The sequence below is a fragment of the Schistocerca piceifrons genome, chromosome 5 (genome assembly GCF_021461385.2).
Source record: "Schistocerca piceifrons isolate TAMUIC-IGC-003096 chromosome 5, iqSchPice1.1, whole genome shotgun sequence".
Taxonomy (NCBI): domain Eukaryota; kingdom Metazoa; phylum Arthropoda; class Insecta; order Orthoptera; family Acrididae; genus Schistocerca; species Schistocerca piceifrons.
The window spans coordinates 158,393,592-158,414,744 of record NC_060142.1 but is presented as its reverse complement, the minus strand read 5'-3'; the positions used below and the strand labels follow the sequence as shown (position 1 = coordinate 158,414,744).

Below are 21,153 nucleotides of genomic sequence, written 5' to 3'. Positions count from 1 at the left end.
GCATCGGAATCTAACATGTGGGGGTGTGCGTTTTTCTTCTATAGCGAATGACAGTGCAGCATACTCTGGTGAAGTGTGCACAGTGACCTCTAGTGTATTGCTTGTAAATATCCAGTAGGCGAGCTCATTTTGTGTGTATGGATCGACTACGTTTCACATCACTTTTTGCAGGAACTGACATAATCGTGATGTAATGGCACTGTGAAGATGAACAGAATTGAGGCTATTGATTTGTCGATCGCTATAACACAATGTTGATGTTTATGGATGTGTTAGTGACAGGAGAATCTCAGTTGCGGTGAGAACTCTTTATGGGAATGTTTGTAGTTGCACAGTGTGTGAAATATTTTTGACAAGGAAAAATATGAATGTTATGGCTCATTGTTTTTCTTGCAGCAATTTAAGGTGTTCTCTTAGGTTCCTGCCTACACTGGAAATTGTCACATATTTGGAAACAAACTGCCAAATATTTGTGAGAAGGAAGAACATGAATTATATTGCTACACATTTTAGTCTCAGCTATTAAAGCTGTCCTCTGTAGCTCCTGCCTAACCACACAGACAGAAATCGACACATATTTGGAAATAAACAGCGAAATATGTATGACAAGGAAGAATGTTAATTTTATTGCTGCAAGTGAAACGAGTCGTTCATTTGTTTCATCCTTTGTCCTCTAATCATTTAATTGGATAGGTAAAAAATCTACTCACCAAGCAGTAGCAGTACACACACGTAAAAGACTGCTGTGATTGGCAAGCTTTAGGAGCCAGGGGCTCCTTCTTCAGGCAGAAGGGTTGAAGGGGAAGGAAGAAGGGTGAAGGAACAGGACTGGAGAGGTCTAGGAAAAAAGGGTATATTTCGGGAAATTCTCACCCAAAACTGTGGGTCAGGGGAGGCTTACCGTAAGGGATGAGAAGGAATGTCTTTCAACAAATTCAAAGTCTTTCAGCCAATTCACACCATGTCCTTGTAGATGTGGGCTGTTCTGCAGCTAATGTTTTGCTTGCCTGTATTTTTCTTAATTCGTTTATGTATGTACTCTTATAATTTTAATTGAATGGATTTTGCTCTGCAGCTCAGATATTGTCTACAAATCCATGTTCAGATCGCATGTGACAATCTCGAGAGCAGCAACAAGTCACTGCTTGTCTTTGTAGTCAATGTCATTAAAATCCAACAAATACCTATTCATAGCATAGATACAAGAAAAGTGAATCATTTCCTCCATTTCCCACTTCTTATTTCAGTTTCTTTACTCTCTACAGACACACCTAACCTCAGAATGCATGCAACTAGTGTTGCCAAAGTTGGAACAAGCCAAAAATGTTTAGTTTCGCCAATGAGTTGTGCATAAGCATGCCGCACATGTTGTAAAATAGGCTTTAGTGTGGTGTAGCGAGTGTGGCGGCTGATGGGTGACACAACAAACCGCCAGCCAATTAGAGCTCACTAGCTGGAAATGGCTGATGCTTCCTTAATTCTCACCGAGACTCAGTGTTTGAATTTAAAGGTTGATGATCGATATGGTTCTTGAATGCAGTACGTTAGAAACACATGCAACAAGATGAGACTGAGTTACAAGAGGCACGAGAAAAGGTGGAGGCTGAGACCCATCATAATTTATTGTCTTGGCCCGGTGCACTTCGCACTGACTATCCTGATTTTCCATTGCTGCCGCAATCTAGCAGTAGCTGTATTATAACTGCTTGGTGAAGCTAAATGTTGCAAGTTGTGTTGGCAATGACAATTGTGGATTATGTCAGCATTTCCTCTTTCATGTCTCCCCTCTCTGCAAAGGCCTATAATATTCCCTTAACTCCGCCACCACCCCACTTTGTGAACCGTCCTACTTTTGTGCCACTTATAACTTGTTCTGTCACATCAAATGTCAATAGGAAGAAAATGGGACGAAGTCAAGCAAGGTGCTGAGTATGAGCATAGAATCAAGATAAACCTTATTAGGAAGAAATGTAAAGTCAGGGAATTTTTAGCATTGATCATATGGGTTTTTCACGGGGGCTATGAATTTATGGCATAGAATCACAAAAACTGTAAAATTGGAGAACATTAAAGTTCCACTGTATACACAATTTCCTCAGAATAAACTATTTTGACAACGTTTGGTCATTTATGTTCAGATTCCTACAGTTGCAATAAAATACAAAAAAATGTGTGATTACCAAAAGGAATGGCTATTTGCAAAAACCATTTTTCAATAAAACTCACTCTGTCTCCACATAAAAAGCTATATAAAACTGTGTTATCACACTGCTATTATACTGCAATGTTCTGTAAAGTACTTATAGAATATAGACCAAAAGGTACATTACAATAAATAGATTTTAAATAAAGATAAATCACTAGAAAGGTTTCTTTACCTGATAATGTGGGTTTTACTGAACCATCACAACTCAACACATAAACACTGCTACTCACAACACAACTGATAAATCTCTGGTGAATACCTAAGAACTCTACTGACAGATACATGTAACACTGATACACAGCTGAAAGGAAGTAAAACTTTCCAACAAATCTACATATAAAGAATAAATTTCACAAAAAATCTCATGTCCTCTCTCTCTCTCTCTCTCTCTCTCTCTCTCTCTCTCTCACACACACACACACACACACACACACACACACACATGAGATAGAGAGTTAATTTAAATATATAGTTATTTTTATTCAGAACTCTACTAAAAATTTCATTAAACAAATTGAAAATTTATTTTTAACACCATTTGATTTGATGTGACCATCTGATTTTGTACAAAATATTTCCAAAACTGGAATAAATTATTCAGCAAACTGGTGCAAGAGGCTACGTCCATTTCGAAATGCTAACAGACACCACTTGCCCACCACTCAGTAACAATTTTCATAAGGTTATCACCTGGCAGAATCATCACAATATCCGTATCAGATCCTCTAAGTGGAACACCCGTGACAGAAGATCCAAACTGGTGTGCTTGGCAGCCTGGAACCAATTCCGAGATGCATTCTTCAAGATCTCTCTGCAGCATAAGCAGCTGGAAATTAATGCATTAGGTTTCAGAACATAAGCTGAATGAAGCATTATAACTGTGAGTCACTTTTACAGCTTAAAAAAATTAAAAAAATAAATTAAAAAATCTTGTGGAAAGTCAACACAAAGTTAACACTCATATTCGATCTTGGTATAAGCCGTACTCTCACAAACAAACAAAAATATATTGAAATCTACATACATAGAAAGAGAGGAAGGAAGGTAAGTGCTGAATGTCTTGCTGATGTCTAGGTCACTGGATGAGGCACAAGCTTGAAAAGCACAAGATTGGGGAAGGAAATCAGAAGTGGATTTGAGCCTCTCCTTCCATTGATAAAATAGTTGTTAAGAGAAAGATAAACAAATACACTGTTGTTGTTTGGTTACTGATTTTAAGGTTTAGTATGATGCCATCCTACACATGCTTGTGCTTGTGAGTTACAACTGGAAAATGCAATATTTGTGATTGTGATTGTGTTGGTCCATGAACCATGGACCTTGCCGTCGGTGGAGAGGCTTGCATGCCTCAACGATACAGACAGCCGTACTGTAGGTGCAGCCACAATGGAGGGGTATCTGTTGAGAGGACAGACAAATGTGTGGTTCCTGAAGAGGGGCAGCAGCCTTTTCAGTAGTTGCAGGGGCAACATTCTGGATGATTGACTGATCTGGCCCTGTAACACTAACCAAAAAGGCCTTGCTGTTGTGGTACTGTGAATGGCTGAAAGCAAGGGGAAACTACAGCCGTAATTTTTCCTGAGGGCATGCAGCTTTACTTTTTGATTAAATGATTATGGCATCCTCTTGGGTAAAATATTCCGGAGGTAAAATAGTCCCCCATTCGGATCTCCGGGTGGGGACTACTCAAGAGGATGTCCTTATCAGGATAAACAAAACTGGCGTTCTACGGATCGGAGCGTGGAATGTCAGATCCCTTAATCGGGAAGGTAGGTTAGAAAATTTAAAAAGGAAATGGATAGGTTAAAGTTAGATATAGTGGGAATTAGTGAAGTTCAGTGGCAGGAGGAACAAGACTTTTGGTCAGGTGAATACAGGGTTATAAATACAAAATTATATAGGGGTAATGCAGGAGTAGGTTTAATAACGAATAAAAAAATAGGAGTGCGGATAAGCGACTACAAACAGCATAGTGAACGCATCATTGTGGCCAAGATAGACACAAAGCCCATGCCTACTACAGTAGTACAAGTTTATATGCCAACTAGCTCTGCAGATGATGATGAAATTGATGAAATGTATGATGAGATAAAAGAAATTTTTCAGGTAGTGAAGGGAGACGAAAATTTAATAGTCATGGGTGACTGGAATTCGAGAGTAGGAAAAGGGAGAGAAGGAAACATAGTAGGTGAATATGGATTGGGGGGAAGAAATGAAAGAGGAAGCCGCCTGGTAGAATCTTGCACAGGGGATAACTAAATCATAGCTAACACTTAGTTCAAGAATCATGAAATAAGGTTGTATACATGGAAGAATCCTGGAGATACTAGAAGGTATGAGATAGATTATATAATGTTAAGACAGAGATTTAGGAACCAGGTTTTAAACTGTAAGACATTTCCAGGGGCAGATGTGGACTCTGACCACAATCAATTGGTTATGAACTGTAGATTAAAACTGAAGAAACTGCAAAAAGTTGGGAATTTAAGGAGGTGGGACCTGGATAAACTTAGTAAACCAGAGGTTGTACAGAGTTCCAGGGAGAGCATAAGCGAACAATTGACAGGAATGGGAGAAAGAAATACAGTAGAAGAAGAATGGGTAGCTTTGAGGGATGAAATAGTGAAGGCAGCAGAAGCTCAATTACGTGAAAAGATGAGGGCTAGTAGAAATCCTTGGGTAACAGAAGATATATTGAATTTAACTGATGAAGGGAGAAAATATAAAAATGCAGTAAATGAAGCAGGCAAAAAGGAATACAAACGTCTCAAAAATGAGATCAACAGGAAGTGCAAAATGGCTAAGCAGGGATGGCTAGAGGACAAATGTAAGGATGTAGAGGCTTATCTCACTAGGGGCAAGATAGATACTGCCTACAGGAAAATTAAAGAGACCTTTGGAGAAATGAGAGCCACTTGTATGAATATCAAGAGCTCAGATGGAAACCCAGTCCTAAGCAAAGAAGGGAAAGCAGATAGGTGGAAGGAGTATATAGAGGGTCTATACAAGGGTGATGTACTTGAGGACAATATTATAGAAATGGAAGAGGATGTAGATGAAGATGAAATGGGAGATAAGATACTGCGTGAAGAGTTTGAAAGAGCACTGAAAGACCTGAGTCGAAACAAGGCCCCAGGAGTAGACAACATTCCATTAGAACTACTGACGACCTTGGGAGAGCCAGTCCTGACAAAACTCTATCATCTGGTGAGCAAGATGTATGAGACAGGCGAAAGACCGTCAGACTTCAAGAAGAATACAATAATTCCAAACCCAAAGAAAGCATGTGTTGACAGATGAGAAAATTACCGAACTATCGGTCTAGTAAGTCACAGCTGCAAAATACTAACGTGAATTCTTTACAGACAAATGGAAAAACTGGTAGAAGCCGCTCTCGCGAAGATCAGTTTGGATTCTGTAGAAATGTTGGAACACATGAGGCAATACTGACCTTATGACTTATCTTAGAAGTAAGATTAAGGAAAAGCAAACCTACATTTCTAGCATTTGTAGATTTAGAGAAAGCTTTTGACAATGTTGACTGGAATACTCTCTTTCAAATTCTAAAGGTGGCAGGGGTAAAATACAGGGAGCGAAAGGCTATTTACAATTTGTAGAGAAACCAGATGGCAGTTGTAAGAGTCGAGGGGCACGATAGGGAAGCAGTGGTTGGGAAGGGAGTGAGACAGGGTTGTAGCCTCTCCCTGATGTTATTCGATCTGTATATTGAGCAAGCAGTAAAGGAAACAAAAGAAAAATTCGGAGTAGGTATTAAAATCCATGGAGAAGAAATAAAAACTTTGAGGTTCACCAATGACATTGTAATTCTGTCAGAGACAGCAAGGGACTTGGAAGAGCAGTTGAACGAAATGGACAGTGTCTTGAAAGGAGGATATAAGATGAACTTCAACAAAAGGAAAATGATGATAATGGAATATAGTCGAATTAAGTTGGGTGATGCTGAGGGAATTAGATTAGGAAATGAGACACTTAAAGTAGTAAACAAGTTTTGCTATTTGGGGAGCAAAATAACTGATGATGGTCGAAGTAGAGAGGATATAAAATATAGACTGGCAATGGCAAGGAAAGCGTTTCTGAAGAAGAGAAATTTGTTAACATTGAGTATAGATTTAAGTGTCAGGAAGTCGTTTCTGAAAGTATTTGTATGGAGTGTAGCGATGTATGGAAGTGAAACATGGACGATAAATAGTTTGGACAAGAAGAGAATAAAAGCTTTCGAAATGTGGTGCTACAGAAGAATGCTGAATATTAGATGGGTAGATCACATAACTAATGAGGAGGCGTTGAATAGAATTGGGGAGAAGAGAAGCTTGTGGCACAACTTGACTAGAAGAATGGATCGGTTGGTAGAACATGTTCTGAGGCATCAAGGGATCACCAATTTAGTATTGGAGGGCAGCGTGGAGGGTAAAAATCGTAGAGGGAGACCAAGAGATGAATACACTAAGCAGATTTAGAAGGATGTAGGTTGCACTAAGTACTGGGAGATGAAGAAGCTTGCACAGGATAGAGTAGCATGGAGAGCTGCATCAAACCAGTCTCAGGACTGAAGACCACAACAACAACAACAACATTACAAATTTAAGGTTTTCATTTGACTTACCCTCATATATTGTATGACTAAGAACTCTTTGCATGTAGCCTTAGAGAATATTAGAGATTTTCTTTCACGTTTTTTCTCTCCTCTACTTTTTGCCTTGTTAGCGCTTTCTGTATTTTTATACCAAAAACCTATTCATTAAATAATTTTTGAGATGTGAGGGTAGTACAGCAGTGACTGTTCTTTAAAGTTCGAATGGATGAGACCAATAGTTGATACACCATTGTTTTTCTTGACAATGGGGCATGTAGCTGCTGAGTGTTGTCAGCAGGTGAAACTGCTTTCTGGACTGTGAACTAGCCATGGAGTAGGGAAATGCATGCAGTCTGTCAAATTTGTGTGGCATAAGTGTTCTATATGTGGTCTCCTTTATAGATCAACTACACTTAACTAAAATTCTCTCCATAATCTGAAACCAACCATTCATCATCCCCACAACAGATCCTGTGTGCTCATTCCATTTCAAATCACTTTGCAATATTACACCTAGGTATTTAATCGGCGTGTGTTTGTCAAGCAGAACACGACTATAATTCTATTCAAACATTACAGGATTGTTTTTCCAACTAATCTGCATTAACTTACATTTAGAGCAAGCTGCCATTCATCACACCAAATAGAAATTCTGTCTATGTAGTCCTGTGTCCGTCCATCCACAGTCAGTGAATGACAGTGCTTTCCTATAAACTACAGCATCATCGGCAATAGTCCCAGATTACCTTTGCTTGTGTATGTTTTGAGTGAATATGTATATATAGAAAAATATAAGAGACTTTAATGACGGATGAGAATGCTTTGCTTACCAGACACACGATGAAACTGGATACTTTCATGTAGGCATATTCAAATGTTTTGACTGAATTACTACTTCGATGACTCTTGTCATTCATCAGTATCTTTTCCTCTACCTCACATCTACAGTCCACAGGAAGTCCAATTATCATTATCATGTCTCCCCCCACACACGAATACTAATTTGATGCACAATGATATGTTCTGTATGGAAAGCACATTTCTGATGCTCCCAACTAAAGCAACACACACACACACACACACACACACACACACACACACACACCAATGTAATTAGATTTACAAACCTTGCGGTTTCGCTCGGGATCCTGTAACCTCACAGTCTGGACTGCCAAGTCAATTAAGGCATCAACATCTCTTACGCCATTAGAATGAGCCCCTTCAAGAATAGATATAAGTTCTGTGGGATCTACATCAGAATCCGGGACTGGAGCTGGATCGGCTGTAATGCACATAATTTAGAAAGTTAAATTTGTACACAAAGAGTTCATATCAGCTAACAAACTTCTGCTTTAGTGGTGATCTTTTTAATCTTAGTGTTCATAATTACACTGATATGCCAAAGCTGCAAATCTGTCTCTACCTATGAAACTCCCCTTCCATTGAGAATATATGGTCTACATCAGAAAAAACAATACACAGAGAAACTGGTTAATAAGAAATATTATTTAATGTTACAGGCTTTTCTACTTACAAATTATTCAACATGTCTTGCATATGCTGACGGTGTTGGCATCGCAACCAGCCACAAATTTACTGTCAGTTCCTTTATTCAAGGGGTGCCGTTACCGATTTCGAATCGTTGTGATTCATCCTCAGACGGTTTACAAGTTTTCTTTATAACATGTGGTGTGTTTTTTACAGATTAATTGTTCTAAAATATAAATAACACATAATTATAAACACGCCACACACAGATGGTTGCGTTACATATTTTCGTTGCATGTGACTTAGGTGAAACGTCCGTTTGGAGTGTCTGTTTTCATAACATTCGTCCAGCAGATGTGAATACATTCCCACTGCATTCTTATCGTAGTACACGTAAATTTTTCTCACTGAACACTTGAGATTTGTCACTGAGAAGATTTCTACCACACACCACATGTTTTGATACATACAGAGAGTTTACAAACATATGAGTATCAAAGATGCTATGATATATCGTAACATTTGATGATGATGTCCTATGTTTGGAAGGATCATAGTTGATATTGTTACATCAATTATAAAGTTTATATATAGTACTGTGTAGGTAAAATAGTACATTATTTGATTACATTTAGCATCATGAGAATTATAGTAACATATAAATTTATTACTTGATCTGCAGATAGGCATACTAATATTATTTGCTTTGGAGGTTGGAAAATAATTTTTGGAATTATTCAGGAAAGAGGTGTTAGCTAACTCTGTTTGTTCATTAAGGATATAGTCTGAGGTGCTGTTTTTGTGTGTGTGTATTTCTGTTTCTTCTAATATATTCATAGTGGCTCCTTTTTCTGCTAGATGTAAAATTTTTAAGTTGTCCTCAATGTTTCCCATTGAATGGTTTTCTTCAGCAATATGGGCTGCAAATGCAGATTTGTTCAGGTTACCAAGTCTTAAAGCATCAATGTGTTCTTTGTATCTAATTTCAAAACTTCTGCCTGTCTGTCCAATGTAGAATTTTGGGCATGTATCGCATTTGAATTTGTATATTCCTGATTTATGGAATAGACTCTTGGGGGTATTTATTTACATCATGGATTACTTTTTGTTGTAATTTATTATTTGTGGAAAAGCTGATTGCGATATTTTTCTTTTTAAATAAGTTTGATATTTGGTATGATAGTGGGCCTATGTATGGGAGAGTAGCATATTGAGGTTTGGCTTCTGTGGCACACTGATTTGGCTTGAAGTGACTGCTGTGAACTCCACAACATAATGCAGACAAAAACCACAGATCCACTTCACAGCAGTCACTTCAAGCCAAATCAGTGTGCCACAGAAGCCAAACCTCAATATGCTACTCTCCCATACATAGGCCCACTATCATACCAAATAGCAAACTTATTTAAAAAGAAAAATATCACAATCAGCTTTTCCACAAATAATAAATTACAACAAAAAGTAATCCATGATGTAAATAAATACCCCCAAGAGTCTATTCCGTAAATAAGGAATATACAAACTCAAATGCGATACGTGCCCAAAATTCTACATTGGACAGACAGGCAGAAGTTTTGAAATTAGATACAAAGAACACATTGATGCTTTAAGACTTGGTAACTTGAACAAATCTGCATTTGCAGCCCATATTGCTGAAGAAAACCATTCAGTGAGAAATATTGAGGAGAACTTAAAAAATTTTACATCTAGCAGAAAAAGGAGCCACTATGAATATATTAGAAGAAATAGAAATACACATACACAAAAACAGCAACCCAGACTATATCCTTAAAGAACAGTTAGCTAACACCCCTTTCCTGAAAAAATTCCAGAAATTACTTTCCAACCTCCAAAGCAAATAATATTAGTACGCCTATCTACAGATCAAGTAGCAAATTTATATGTTACTACAATTCTCATGATGCTAAATGTAATCAAATAATGTACTATTTTACCTATACAGTACTATATATAAACTATATAATTGATGTAACAACTAAAAAAAAAAACAATGTCTCTGTATTAGTGTAAAAGGCATTACAGTTGCGTAAATGAATATATGATCCTTTTCAAACATAGGACATCATCGTCAAATGTTACGACATATCATAGCATCTTTGATACTCATATGCTTGTAAGCTCTTTGTATGTATCAAAACATGTGGTGTGTGGTAGAAATCTTCTCAGTGACAAATCTCAAGTGTTCAGTGAGAAAAATTTACGTGTGCTACAATAAGAAAGCAGTGGGAATGTATTCATATCTGTTGGACGAATGTTATGAAAACAAACACTCCAAACAGACGTTTCACGTAAGTCACATGCAACGAAAATCTGTAACGCAACCATGTGTGTGTGGTGTGTTTATAATTATGTGTTATTTATATTTTAGGACAATTAATCTGTAAAAAACACACATGTTATAACGAAAACGTGTAAACCGTCTGAGGATGAATCACAACGATTCGAAACCGGTAACGGTACCCTTTGAATAAAGGAACTGAAAGTAAATTTGTGGCTGGTTGCTGTCTCAACACCATCAACATTTGTCTTCAAACAACAGCCACGGTCTCCATCATGTCATCATATGACAAAATTGCATCTTGCATATGCTTTTCTACATTATCTGATCAAAAGTATCCAGACACTTATTAGTGGATGTTAATATTAGGTGTGTGTCCACCTATAGTCTATATGGGAGCTTGCACCTGCTGGGGACATTTCCAATAAGGTGTCTGTGGAGGAATGACAGCCCACCCTTGCTCAAGAGCCAAAACCAGAGGACATACTGGACACTGTGGTCTAGAGTGAAGTCAACAATCTAACTCATCCCAAAGGTATTCCATTAAGTTTAGGTTGGGATTCTGGACAGATCACGCCATTTCTTGAATTATATTGTCTCACAGATACTGCTTTATGGCAGGGTGTCTTGTAATGCTGTCACAATCATTATTTCTAAGTTGTCCCTCTAACATACGCAGTACAGAATGCTATAAAATGTGTTCATATCCTTCTGCATTTTGCGTTTTTGTAAGTGCAATTGCTCAATGGCTCAGTGGTAAAGTGCTAAAATACAATTCCAAAGGTCATGGGTTCGATCTCTAGTCAATCCTAGGATATTTATCTCTCACTTATCATTCCTTACACCTCTGGCAAAGTTTGTTGATGTGAAAGGAGTTACATTAAACTGCATGTCTGTCCCCCTATAACTGGCTGTGTAAGTCAGCTCAAAGGTCAGACTGACCCTGGAGACTGCACACTCACCATGAAAAACAACCCCATATTATAACATCATCTCCTCCATTCTTCACGAATGACACTATACTTACTGGCAGGTAACAGAAGGGGTGCACAAAATGTGTGGAAAAAAAAGCAAGAAAGAGGATTAAAAACTAACCCATAGAGATACGCGAGTTCTACAGGCCCACAAGTTTCAACCTTCTGCTTACAGGAAGCCTTTCCCTTGGCCCAAGACTAAATTCACTCTTATTACAGAGTCATTTTGTTCAAGTAACATCATAAGAAATGGCTGCCACAATAACTGGTTCGTATAACTGCTGCCTACTCAGCTAGCTCATGTTCAGCAATGGCGTTTTTTCTGCTGCTTCGGTGGGATGTTGTAGGACCTCGAACATTCACAAGCTGGTTCTGAAACACATGAGGTGGAATCCAGAATTTTCGGGACTAGTGCTGCCATCAGGAAAGTAGGAGTAGTAGATCTTTGCATCACTAAGCTGCATATCAGATAAGTCAGTGTGCAGAGTGGCATTCAGCTGGGGAGACGTGTTGCATGTCCACAGTGATTTCCGTAATACTCAATGTTTGATGTGTGGTGATTTTATGAAGGATCCGCGAACAGAACAGGGTATGTGTATCAAGCTCTCTGCAAATCTCGGGAAAAGTGCTACGGAGACCCTTGTAATGATTTACCGTCACGAACCAGAGACAAAGCAATCATCGTCGTCCCAGTGGAAGAGTCCGGGCTCTCCAAGACCCAAAAAAGCGAGACAGGTGAAGAGCAAAGTGAAGAGCACGATCATTGTTTTCTTTGATACCAAGGGAATTGTGCATAAATTCGTCCCACCCAACCAAACAGTGAATTCCACATACTACTGTGGCGTTTTGCGACAGCTCCATGAAAACGTGCAGCGACGACGGCCCGAAGTTTTGTGTTTGTGTCAAGGGAAGTGGCTGCTGCATCACGACAACGCGCAGTGTCACACATCCTTGCTCATCAGGACCCTTTTGGCAAAAAACAACATGGCGGTTGTACCTCACCCACCATACTCGCCAGATTTGGCACCTTGCAACTTCGCGCTATTCCCACACTGAAACTCAAGTTGAAAGGCCATCGGTTCGACACTCTAGAGAGGATTCAAGAAGCAATACTGGTGGTGGTAAACACCCTCAAAGAACAGGACTTCCAGAAAATGTTTGACCAGTGGCAGAAGCACTGGGACCGGTGTGTACACACGCATGGGAACTACATCAAGGTTGATGGTGACCATTAGTCCAAAGGTGAGGTTTTCAACAGATGCCAGCACCAGTCTTGAAAATTTTGGATAGCACCTCGTATACCCTACTTGACGAACGCTACATATTTCTGCCAACTGAGGGCTGGAGTGAAACTGCTCAAGTTAGAGTACTTCAACATATTTGATAGAACAATTAGTGAAATGGTAAACAGACCTCGGATATACCACACAATTTCATATCAATTTTGATTCCAACCAGGAATGCCTTAAAAGAGGGCTCTGTATCTTATTTTGAAAAATATGCAGCTGGTTTTGGTGCAGCAACAGCAAAACTAATGATACAGCAGAACTAGTAAACTAAATAGAGCCTTTCAAATTTTAGCAGAAAGAGCTGATGAAGAGTGTTGACATTTGGATACTTTGAAGCCTACTGCAGTGGCAACACCGCAGACAGACCAGCGATGCTGGTTGCCGACTCTGCGGCGAAGTCTCGGCAACGCAAGAGTGTTTACAAGCAAGTACCACAGTTGACAACAAACACGTAGGTGCAGCCAACATCCATCACAGGACATAAACCAGTAGCAGACAAAGGAGGCATGATGATCAATGAACTATTTCCTGGAAATCACATGTGTGCAAATAGCTCTGGAAATACCCTTCCACCCAGAGCCAGATAAGCCAGTGCCCGGCCATTCAGCACTACAACCATCCTCTCTTCCACAACAATTGTGATACATCACTTCCGTGGTGTTAGGCTATCTACCAGCTGCTTACAGCTGCCTTTGACGTGGAACAGTTGTACAGGTATAGAGTCGAAGGGAACTCTGACTATAGGAATTAGTTGTTATTTGCTTGATCCACAGACGGGATCCTTATTATTTTTTTGGTTTTGAAGAGTGTGTTACTGTTGGTAGTTTATTGTAGTATCCTTTACAAAAAGGGGGGGGGGGGGGGGGGTGGCTAACAAGCTGGTTCTTGCTCTGTAGATTTAGCAGTGGTGACGAGTTTGTTCAAATTCCTGCACTGCTCCGTTCTTTGCCAACACGGTGGAAGGTATTCGGGGTTTAGATGCACCATCGGCTAGCATCTGTGTGCTGTTAGATCATATGCAACACATCAATGAACTTCTGATTCAGTGTCTGCAGGCTTTGACTAGCATTTCTCCTGTTTTTCCGCTGTCGGCCACTCCTACCGTGTTCCCACCGTTTGACAAGTCTATTGAACTGTGGAGTAATATGCAGCTCACTTGGAACAACATTTCCTTGCCAATGGAATCATCGACACCAGCCAGCATCCTGACTTTTATCGCTTAGTGCAGCAGTTGCATCCGAAGGTGGAACCCCATGCCTTCCCTTACGAACAGCTGTCCACCAGTTTAGCAGAGTATTTTGATGCCCAGGTCCATGTTGCGGCAGCTCTCCACATGTTCTTCAGCTGTCAGAAGCTTCCATTGCAGTCTTACAGAGAATGGATTGCTTGCCTTCAAGGGCTCTCTCGGGACTGTCGGTCCTCTGGTGCCAACCTGGGGTGTAAGCAGTCGTATGGTTCAGTCCTTGTTCGTGACATGATTCTGGTCCATGCTCCTGACACTGCCCTGCGAACAGATCTGTTGAAGCTGAAGAATCACTCCTTGGACATGTGTCTGTCGCTCATTCGTGCCCATGAACAGTCTTCCAGTCTGTTTGCGGCACTCAATACCTTGTTGCACGGCCGCCCTGTCGTCGCTTGGAGCCACAGTCACTGGAGCAGCGACCAGGCTGACAGCCCACAGCAGGTGCCCCACTGCCGCCTCCTCCTCCTCCTCCTCCTGACCAGGTTCTCAGTTCTTGGGCTCAGCAACATCTGAGGTTGCCCTCCTGTCATCAATGCTTTGTTACGCATCAGCGCCGTGATTGTCGTTCTGCCTGCGGTCCGACATTTGCTGCTACTCTTTGTCAATGGACGTGGTCCTCACACCACTGGACCCTCTAGACTCAGTCTTAGAGCATTTTGACAAGCTGCTGGGTATCTCCTTTGTCCAGACGGTCCTCCCATACACGGTGGCGTCCATCACTCTGATGGTCCAGATCAACGGAACTCCTCTCCATTTCCAGTTGGACACAGGGTCCTCGGCTACTACTATTAATGGCAACCCTCACCACTGCTTGTGTGCTCCAATGCTCCACCCATTCCCGACGCCCTTGAAGAGCTATAATAATGATATTATCCGCTTGCAGCGGTGGTTCCTGGCACAGGTGTAGTATCATTCTCATGACGTCACCACCCGAGTTTTGGTCCTAGCCGCCCCCACAGCCACTAATCTGTTGCGGATGGATCTTTTCCATTCTCTTGGTCTTGAGATCCACGATTCAGCCTCAGCGGTCCATGTCTTGAGTGCCACGGGCATTTTCCCAATGCTGCAATGCCGTGAGGCCATTCAGCGGCTCTTGACACCAACAAATGTATCCCAACTCAAATCCCTCTTAGGTCAACTCGCCTTTTATCGGCGTTACATCCCACATGCTGTGGCTCTGGCAGAGCCTCTGCATCACCTGCTTTGCAAGAACGCTCCCTCAACCTCGTCGCCGGAATGTGATCGGGCTTTCCAGTGTCTCAAATCTGCTCTTCTCGCTCCACCATGGTTCGTCCCATACGACCCCGCCAAGCCACTTATTTTGGCCACTGATGCATCGGATTATGGGCTGGGGGCTGTGTTGTCTCATATCATTGATGGTGTTGAGCGCCTAGTGGTTTTCGCCTCGGAAACCCTATCACATGCACAGCGAAATTATTGCCACATCGAGGAGAAGATCTTAGCCATCGTATTTGGATTCAAGAAGTTCCACGACATCATCTACGGCCACCAGTTCACGCTCTACATGGACCACACGCACTTGGTCTCTGTGTTCGGCGCCACATCCGCCACCCCTACCCGAACCACTCATTACCTGCAGCGCTGGGCATTGTTCCTTGCAGGGTATACCTACAACATCTGTTACTGGGCCATGGCCCTCCATGCCAACACTGATCTTCTTTCTCGACTTCCTGTTGGGGTCGGATTCCAAATTTGATGCAGATCCAGTTGCTTGTTTTCATCTGAATGACACGGTCTCCTCTGCTGTCGTCGCGTTGCCACTGAACGCCCAGCTCGTTACGCAGCACACAGCCTCCCGGTTCTCCAGATGATTCTGTGCCACATTCAACTCGGGTGACCATCCGATCATCATCAGGTTGTCGGACCCAGAGGTTTGGGCTTACTGGCCTCGTCACAAAGACTTTTCTGTGTGCGACAGGGTTCTTCTTCTCTTACGGGACACTGATCGTTGGTGTGTCGTGATACCATCCTCCCTCTGTCACAGGGTCCTTGCACTCCTACGTGTCGAGCACTGAGGGATCATCCTGAGGAAGCACCTCGCCCACCACCATGTCTATTTGCAGGGAATGGACAGTGACATCAACCACATGGTTGGTTCCTGCTCCTCCTGTCAGTGTCTGCAGTCGGCACCACCACAATGCCTGATTCCGTGGCCTACGACCACTGCCCCGTGGTCCCGGCTCCATCTGGATTTTGCGGGTCCATTCCTGGGGTCTTACTGGCTCATTTTGATGGACACTGGCAGTGGTTCTCCATACGTCGCACACATGTCCTCGACGACCGTCACTCACACCATTCCAGCCCTCTCTCATATTTTCGCCATCATGGGTCTACCAGAGGCGACTGTGATAGACAGCGGCCCTCAGTTCATGTCAGCAAAGTTTACTTCCTCCTGTGCTACGTCAGACATCCACCTGCTCCATATGGCGCCGTTCCATCACGCATCCAACGGGTTGACTGAAAGGTTTGTCTGTACGTTTAAATCGCAGACGGTCAAACTGTCAACATTACTCCCAGGGAGCTCCCCTCGACCTCTTCTTGTCTACGAATCATTCTTCTGGTCACGATGGGTCCTCTCCGGCAGAGAAGCTGCACTGCTGCCCTTGTCACTCCTGTTTCCCGCTTCCTCTCGTCTGGTTGCTCTGGTCTCAGTGCGGCTGCGGTTCTCTCCGAAGGATCCAGCCTGGATGCTGGTGTTTCCCACAGTCTCCATGCTTGTAGGCCACACCATGGCAACTGTCGTCCTCGACAACAGTTCCCTCCATCGGAAGCATTTCAACTGGCTACGGCACCATCGTGGGCCAGGCCCAGTGCTGTCATCGCCTCCGGTGCCGTACCTTCAGTCTGAGGTTCTAACAGTTTCGGTGACAAGAGAACCGGTGTAAAACTGGATTGTGAACTTCACACTTCTCTTACTACAGTTGACTTACTTGAAATGTTTAGCCGACCCTCTTCTCTGGATATGCAGCTCCGTCAATGTCCACAACAGTGGCAACGTCGCAGACAGACCAGCAATGCGAATTGCTGATTCCTCTCCGAAGTCTCACTGATGCAAGAGTGTTTACAAGCAAGTACCACAGTTGATAACAAACATGTAGGTGCAGCCAACGTCCATCACAGGGCATCAACCAGCAGCAGAGGAAGGGGGCATGACGATCAACAAACTATTTCCTGGCGATCAAATGAGTGCAAATAGTCATGGAAGTATCCTTCCACCCGGGGCTAGATAAGCCGGTACCCAGCCATTCAGCAGGCAGTTCTCGAATCGCCGAGTGCGGAGAAAATCAGCCGGTCCAGCGGTGTGCTATGTCGACCATCCTCTCTTCCACAACAATTGTGAGATGTCTCTTACGTTGAGTTAGGCTACCCACCAGCTGCTAGCAGCTGACTTCGAAGTGGAACAGTTGTACGGGTATAGAGTCGAAGGTACTCTGATTATAGGAATTAGTTGTTATTTGTTTGACCCCCAGAAAGGATCCTTATCATTTTCTGGTTTTGAAGAGTGTGTTACCATTGGTGGTTTATTGCAGATTTATTAAAAAAAAAAGGGGGGGGGGGGGTTGGCAAAATATGTTGGTTCTTGCTCTGTAGCTTTGGCAGCCCCCACCCCCCTCCAAAGTATGGATTACGAGATGCTTTTCCAAACACTGAAATGGCTTTGAGGATACTTGTGACAATTCCAGTGACTGCAGCATCTTGTCAATGCAGTTTCAGCACATTAAAAATGATAAAAAAGTTATAGCTGTCTTTTTGATAGAATAGGACACAGCTACTAAATTTGACATCAATGACTTGATTATGAGTTTCCTTCACTCAAAGCCAAGAAATGGAAAGTAAAATGATAATGAAAACAGGATTTTGTAAATAAATCTGTTGTGAACATTTAATTATAGTTATTTTCTTCTTATTTACAATTAATAATTTGTGCCATATTATAATTATATGGAGCAAATAAAATCAGTTCTAATAATGAATGAAGTGTACGTCTGCCTTTTTGCAAGCACACAAATTATTGATTTGCTTTAACACCCAAACACGTTTCACCACAGTTGTAGCATGCTTAGTGGGTTTTTTTCTTTTATATTTCTGATGTGCATACATACAGATTATGTTTGGATTAGGAAATATTTTCCACTGGATTCTGTTATTATTAAAAATTACAGATGCACTTTACCTTTTATTGTAAATTGTGTGTGTCCTCTGGCTGCACACCAGAATCAACTACAGGGCTAAATTAGTATGCCATGTCATCTGTAAACACAAGGAATATTAAAATATCATCTATATTGAATTTTTGTTTATAATCCAATCTTTAAAATGTGGGTCCAGGTAAAAATCATGTCATATACCCGTTTTAGCCCTTACCACTGTATTACTTTGCTAGAGAAGAAACCTCGAACAACAAAAAAACATAGTACCCCCTTACATGTGACAACAAAATAACAAACAGAATATGAAACATCACTAGAAAACAAGGTGTACATGTGGTACATAAAAACAAACAAAATACTGCAGAAAAAATTAAAAATATTCAACACGTCAAACCAAAACAAAATAGTAAACAAATGACAGTCAGAATATATATTTCAAAGATCGGATTATAAACAAAAACTCAATGCAGACAATATCTTAATATCCTTCACATTTGCAGAGGGCATGGTGTACTAATCTAAACCTGTGGTTGCTTTTGAGTGACAGCAGAGGCAAGGGTTCGCATACACAAGGGGAAATGGGGACTGCAGCCCCCCCCCCCCCCCCCCCCCAGCTCTCACAGAAAGGGACGAATATAGTGTAATAAGGTGTTTTTCTTTCATGAAAATGATTTAAAAGACTGTATTATGCAGATTTTTAACAGAGTTGGAACTGAAACTTTTTTATGGCTACTTACAACTCGCCATTTGTCTTCCAAACTATTAAAAACCTTCAGCCCCTCCCCCTATGCAACCTGTAATATGGGCACTCTTGGTTACACGACAAGCACAATATAAAATAAAAAGTAAAGTGTATATATAATTTTAAATAACAACAAAATCTGATGTAATATATTTCCTAACCTAAACATAACCTGTATGAATGTATATGTATGTATTTCAGAAAAATAAAAGAAAAAACCCACTGAGGATGCCACAGCTGTGGTGAAACATGTTTGCATGTTAAAGCAGAACAATAATTTGTGTACTTACAAACAGGTGACCCATCCTTGACTCGTAATTATTTTCTGCAAGCACAGGAACTGAGTCCAAAACGCCAATATGATAAAATCTGTTCTTTATTGTATACATCATACAAAAATCAATGAACAGTAGCTGTCATAAACAATAACACGAAATTTATTTTTCTTTTAATTTTTAGATAGGTTACACAATCTGTAATTTATTTACTACAATGATACATTTAATGTGTTGTGTGCAATATTTTTTAATCTTACTAGATCATTTAAATAATACTTTTCAATATTGTTTCATTTTTATTAATCCTAGCTAGAAAATTACAAGATTTCCTAAATGTTTGTAAAAAATTGCAGAAACGTATAGTTTTCTGGGGAGGGACGTGCAGCTTTGACAGTTCTGCCAGGGGCACAGGATCCCCTCATTATGGCTCTGGCCACAGGGTAAAGAGTGATTCATCACTTCAAATGACTCATTTCCCGTCATCCACTGTCCAGTGGTGTCGCTCTTTATATGTCTCCTCAAGTGTCACTCAGCACTGACTACAAATGTAGCTTATGATCAGCTCAACCTCTGAATTCCGTTCTTTTTAACTCCTTACGCACAGTCATTGTGCTAGTTGGGCTGCTGGTAGCACTCTGAAACTCATGCATGATTCCTTCTGCTGATTTCATGCAATTTCTTACAACCACTCTGCACAATGCTCAACCATCCACCTGTTTATCAGCACGAGAGATCTGCCTTGTCTTGCTTTAGCTGATTCTCTACTGACAACACAATACTCCTCACCTCTTTATACACTTTACTTATTTATTTTTTATTTATTTATATACTTGTTCCATAGATCTGTACATGTGAGCAAGTCACTCAGATGTGGAACATGTCAATATACATAATAAAATACATAGAATAAAGACATTGTTATAGTATTAATAACAGTGCACAAAAGTCATACTTATTAGCTTAAAAACTAGTCAACACAAATGTGAAGATAGCAGTTTCATATTTAGGGCATTATTGCATTTATTTTAACCTTGAACAGTAATCAAAACTTCCCACTTTGGGTTTAAAAGTGACCCAAAAATGGAAATGAGAGAAACAGGAATTTTTACATTAGGGCATTATTACATTAGTTTAACAGTAAACAGCGTCAAAAAATTTAAAAACATCTTTCCAATCTGGGTTTTACTTATTTCTCTGAAAGAATTCCTCTAGTGAATAAAGTGAGGTCTCAAGTAAATAATTTTTCAAGCTACGTTTAAATACTGATGTACTACTCCTTATACTTTTGATGCTGTTGGGTAGGGAATTGAAAATTTTCGTTCCAGCGTACTTTACCCCTTTCTGAATAAGTGTCAAGTTCTTTAACTCACAGTGGAAATCCTCTTTTCTTCTGGTGTTATGTTCATGATGCAGGCAATTTGTTTCATACAGAGTGGGGTTATTTATTATGAAGCACATCAGTGAATATATGTACTGAGATGTTGCTGTCAGTATTTCAAGTCGTCTAAAAAGATTTCGACATGAGGTTCGTGGGGGTACACCACAAATGATTCTTATTGCTCTTTTTTGTGCTGTGAGGATTTTCTTTGCGGCAGGTGTATTGCCCCAGAAGATGATGCCATAACACATGACTGAATGAAAATAGCCAAAGTAAGCGGACTTTGAGATGGTAATGTCATTGAAGCGTGACAAAATTCGTAAAGCAAATGTTGCCGACGTCAGACGTTTTAGTGTTTGTAGAACGTGATGTTCCCAGTTCAGCCTACTGTCCACGTATACGCCTAGGAATTTTGATAAGTACACTTGCTTTATCATCTGATCATTCTGTGTGATAACTATTTCTTTTGGGTTTTTGTGGGTTGTCTGGA

General features: G+C 40.8%; 1 protein-coding gene across 4 annotated transcripts in view; it reads right to left on the bottom strand.

Moving 5' to 3' along the window:
- Window positions 1–21,153, bottom strand: part of LOC124797977 (speckle targeted PIP5K1A-regulated poly(A) polymerase-like) — a 254,563-nt gene that overhangs the window by 146,452 nt on the left and 86,958 nt on the right. For all 4 annotated transcript variants that reach the window (XM_047261151.1, XM_047261150.1, XM_047261152.1 and 1 more), the window contains 2 exons: window positions 7,928–8,082; window positions 2,897–3,032 (listed from right to left, as the gene is read on the bottom strand). In XM_047261151.1, coding sequence (XP_047117107.1) covers window positions 2,897–3,032; window positions 7,928–8,082 — 291 coding nt within the window. The remainder of the gene's footprint in view (window positions 1–2,896; window positions 3,033–7,927; window positions 8,083–21,153) is intronic.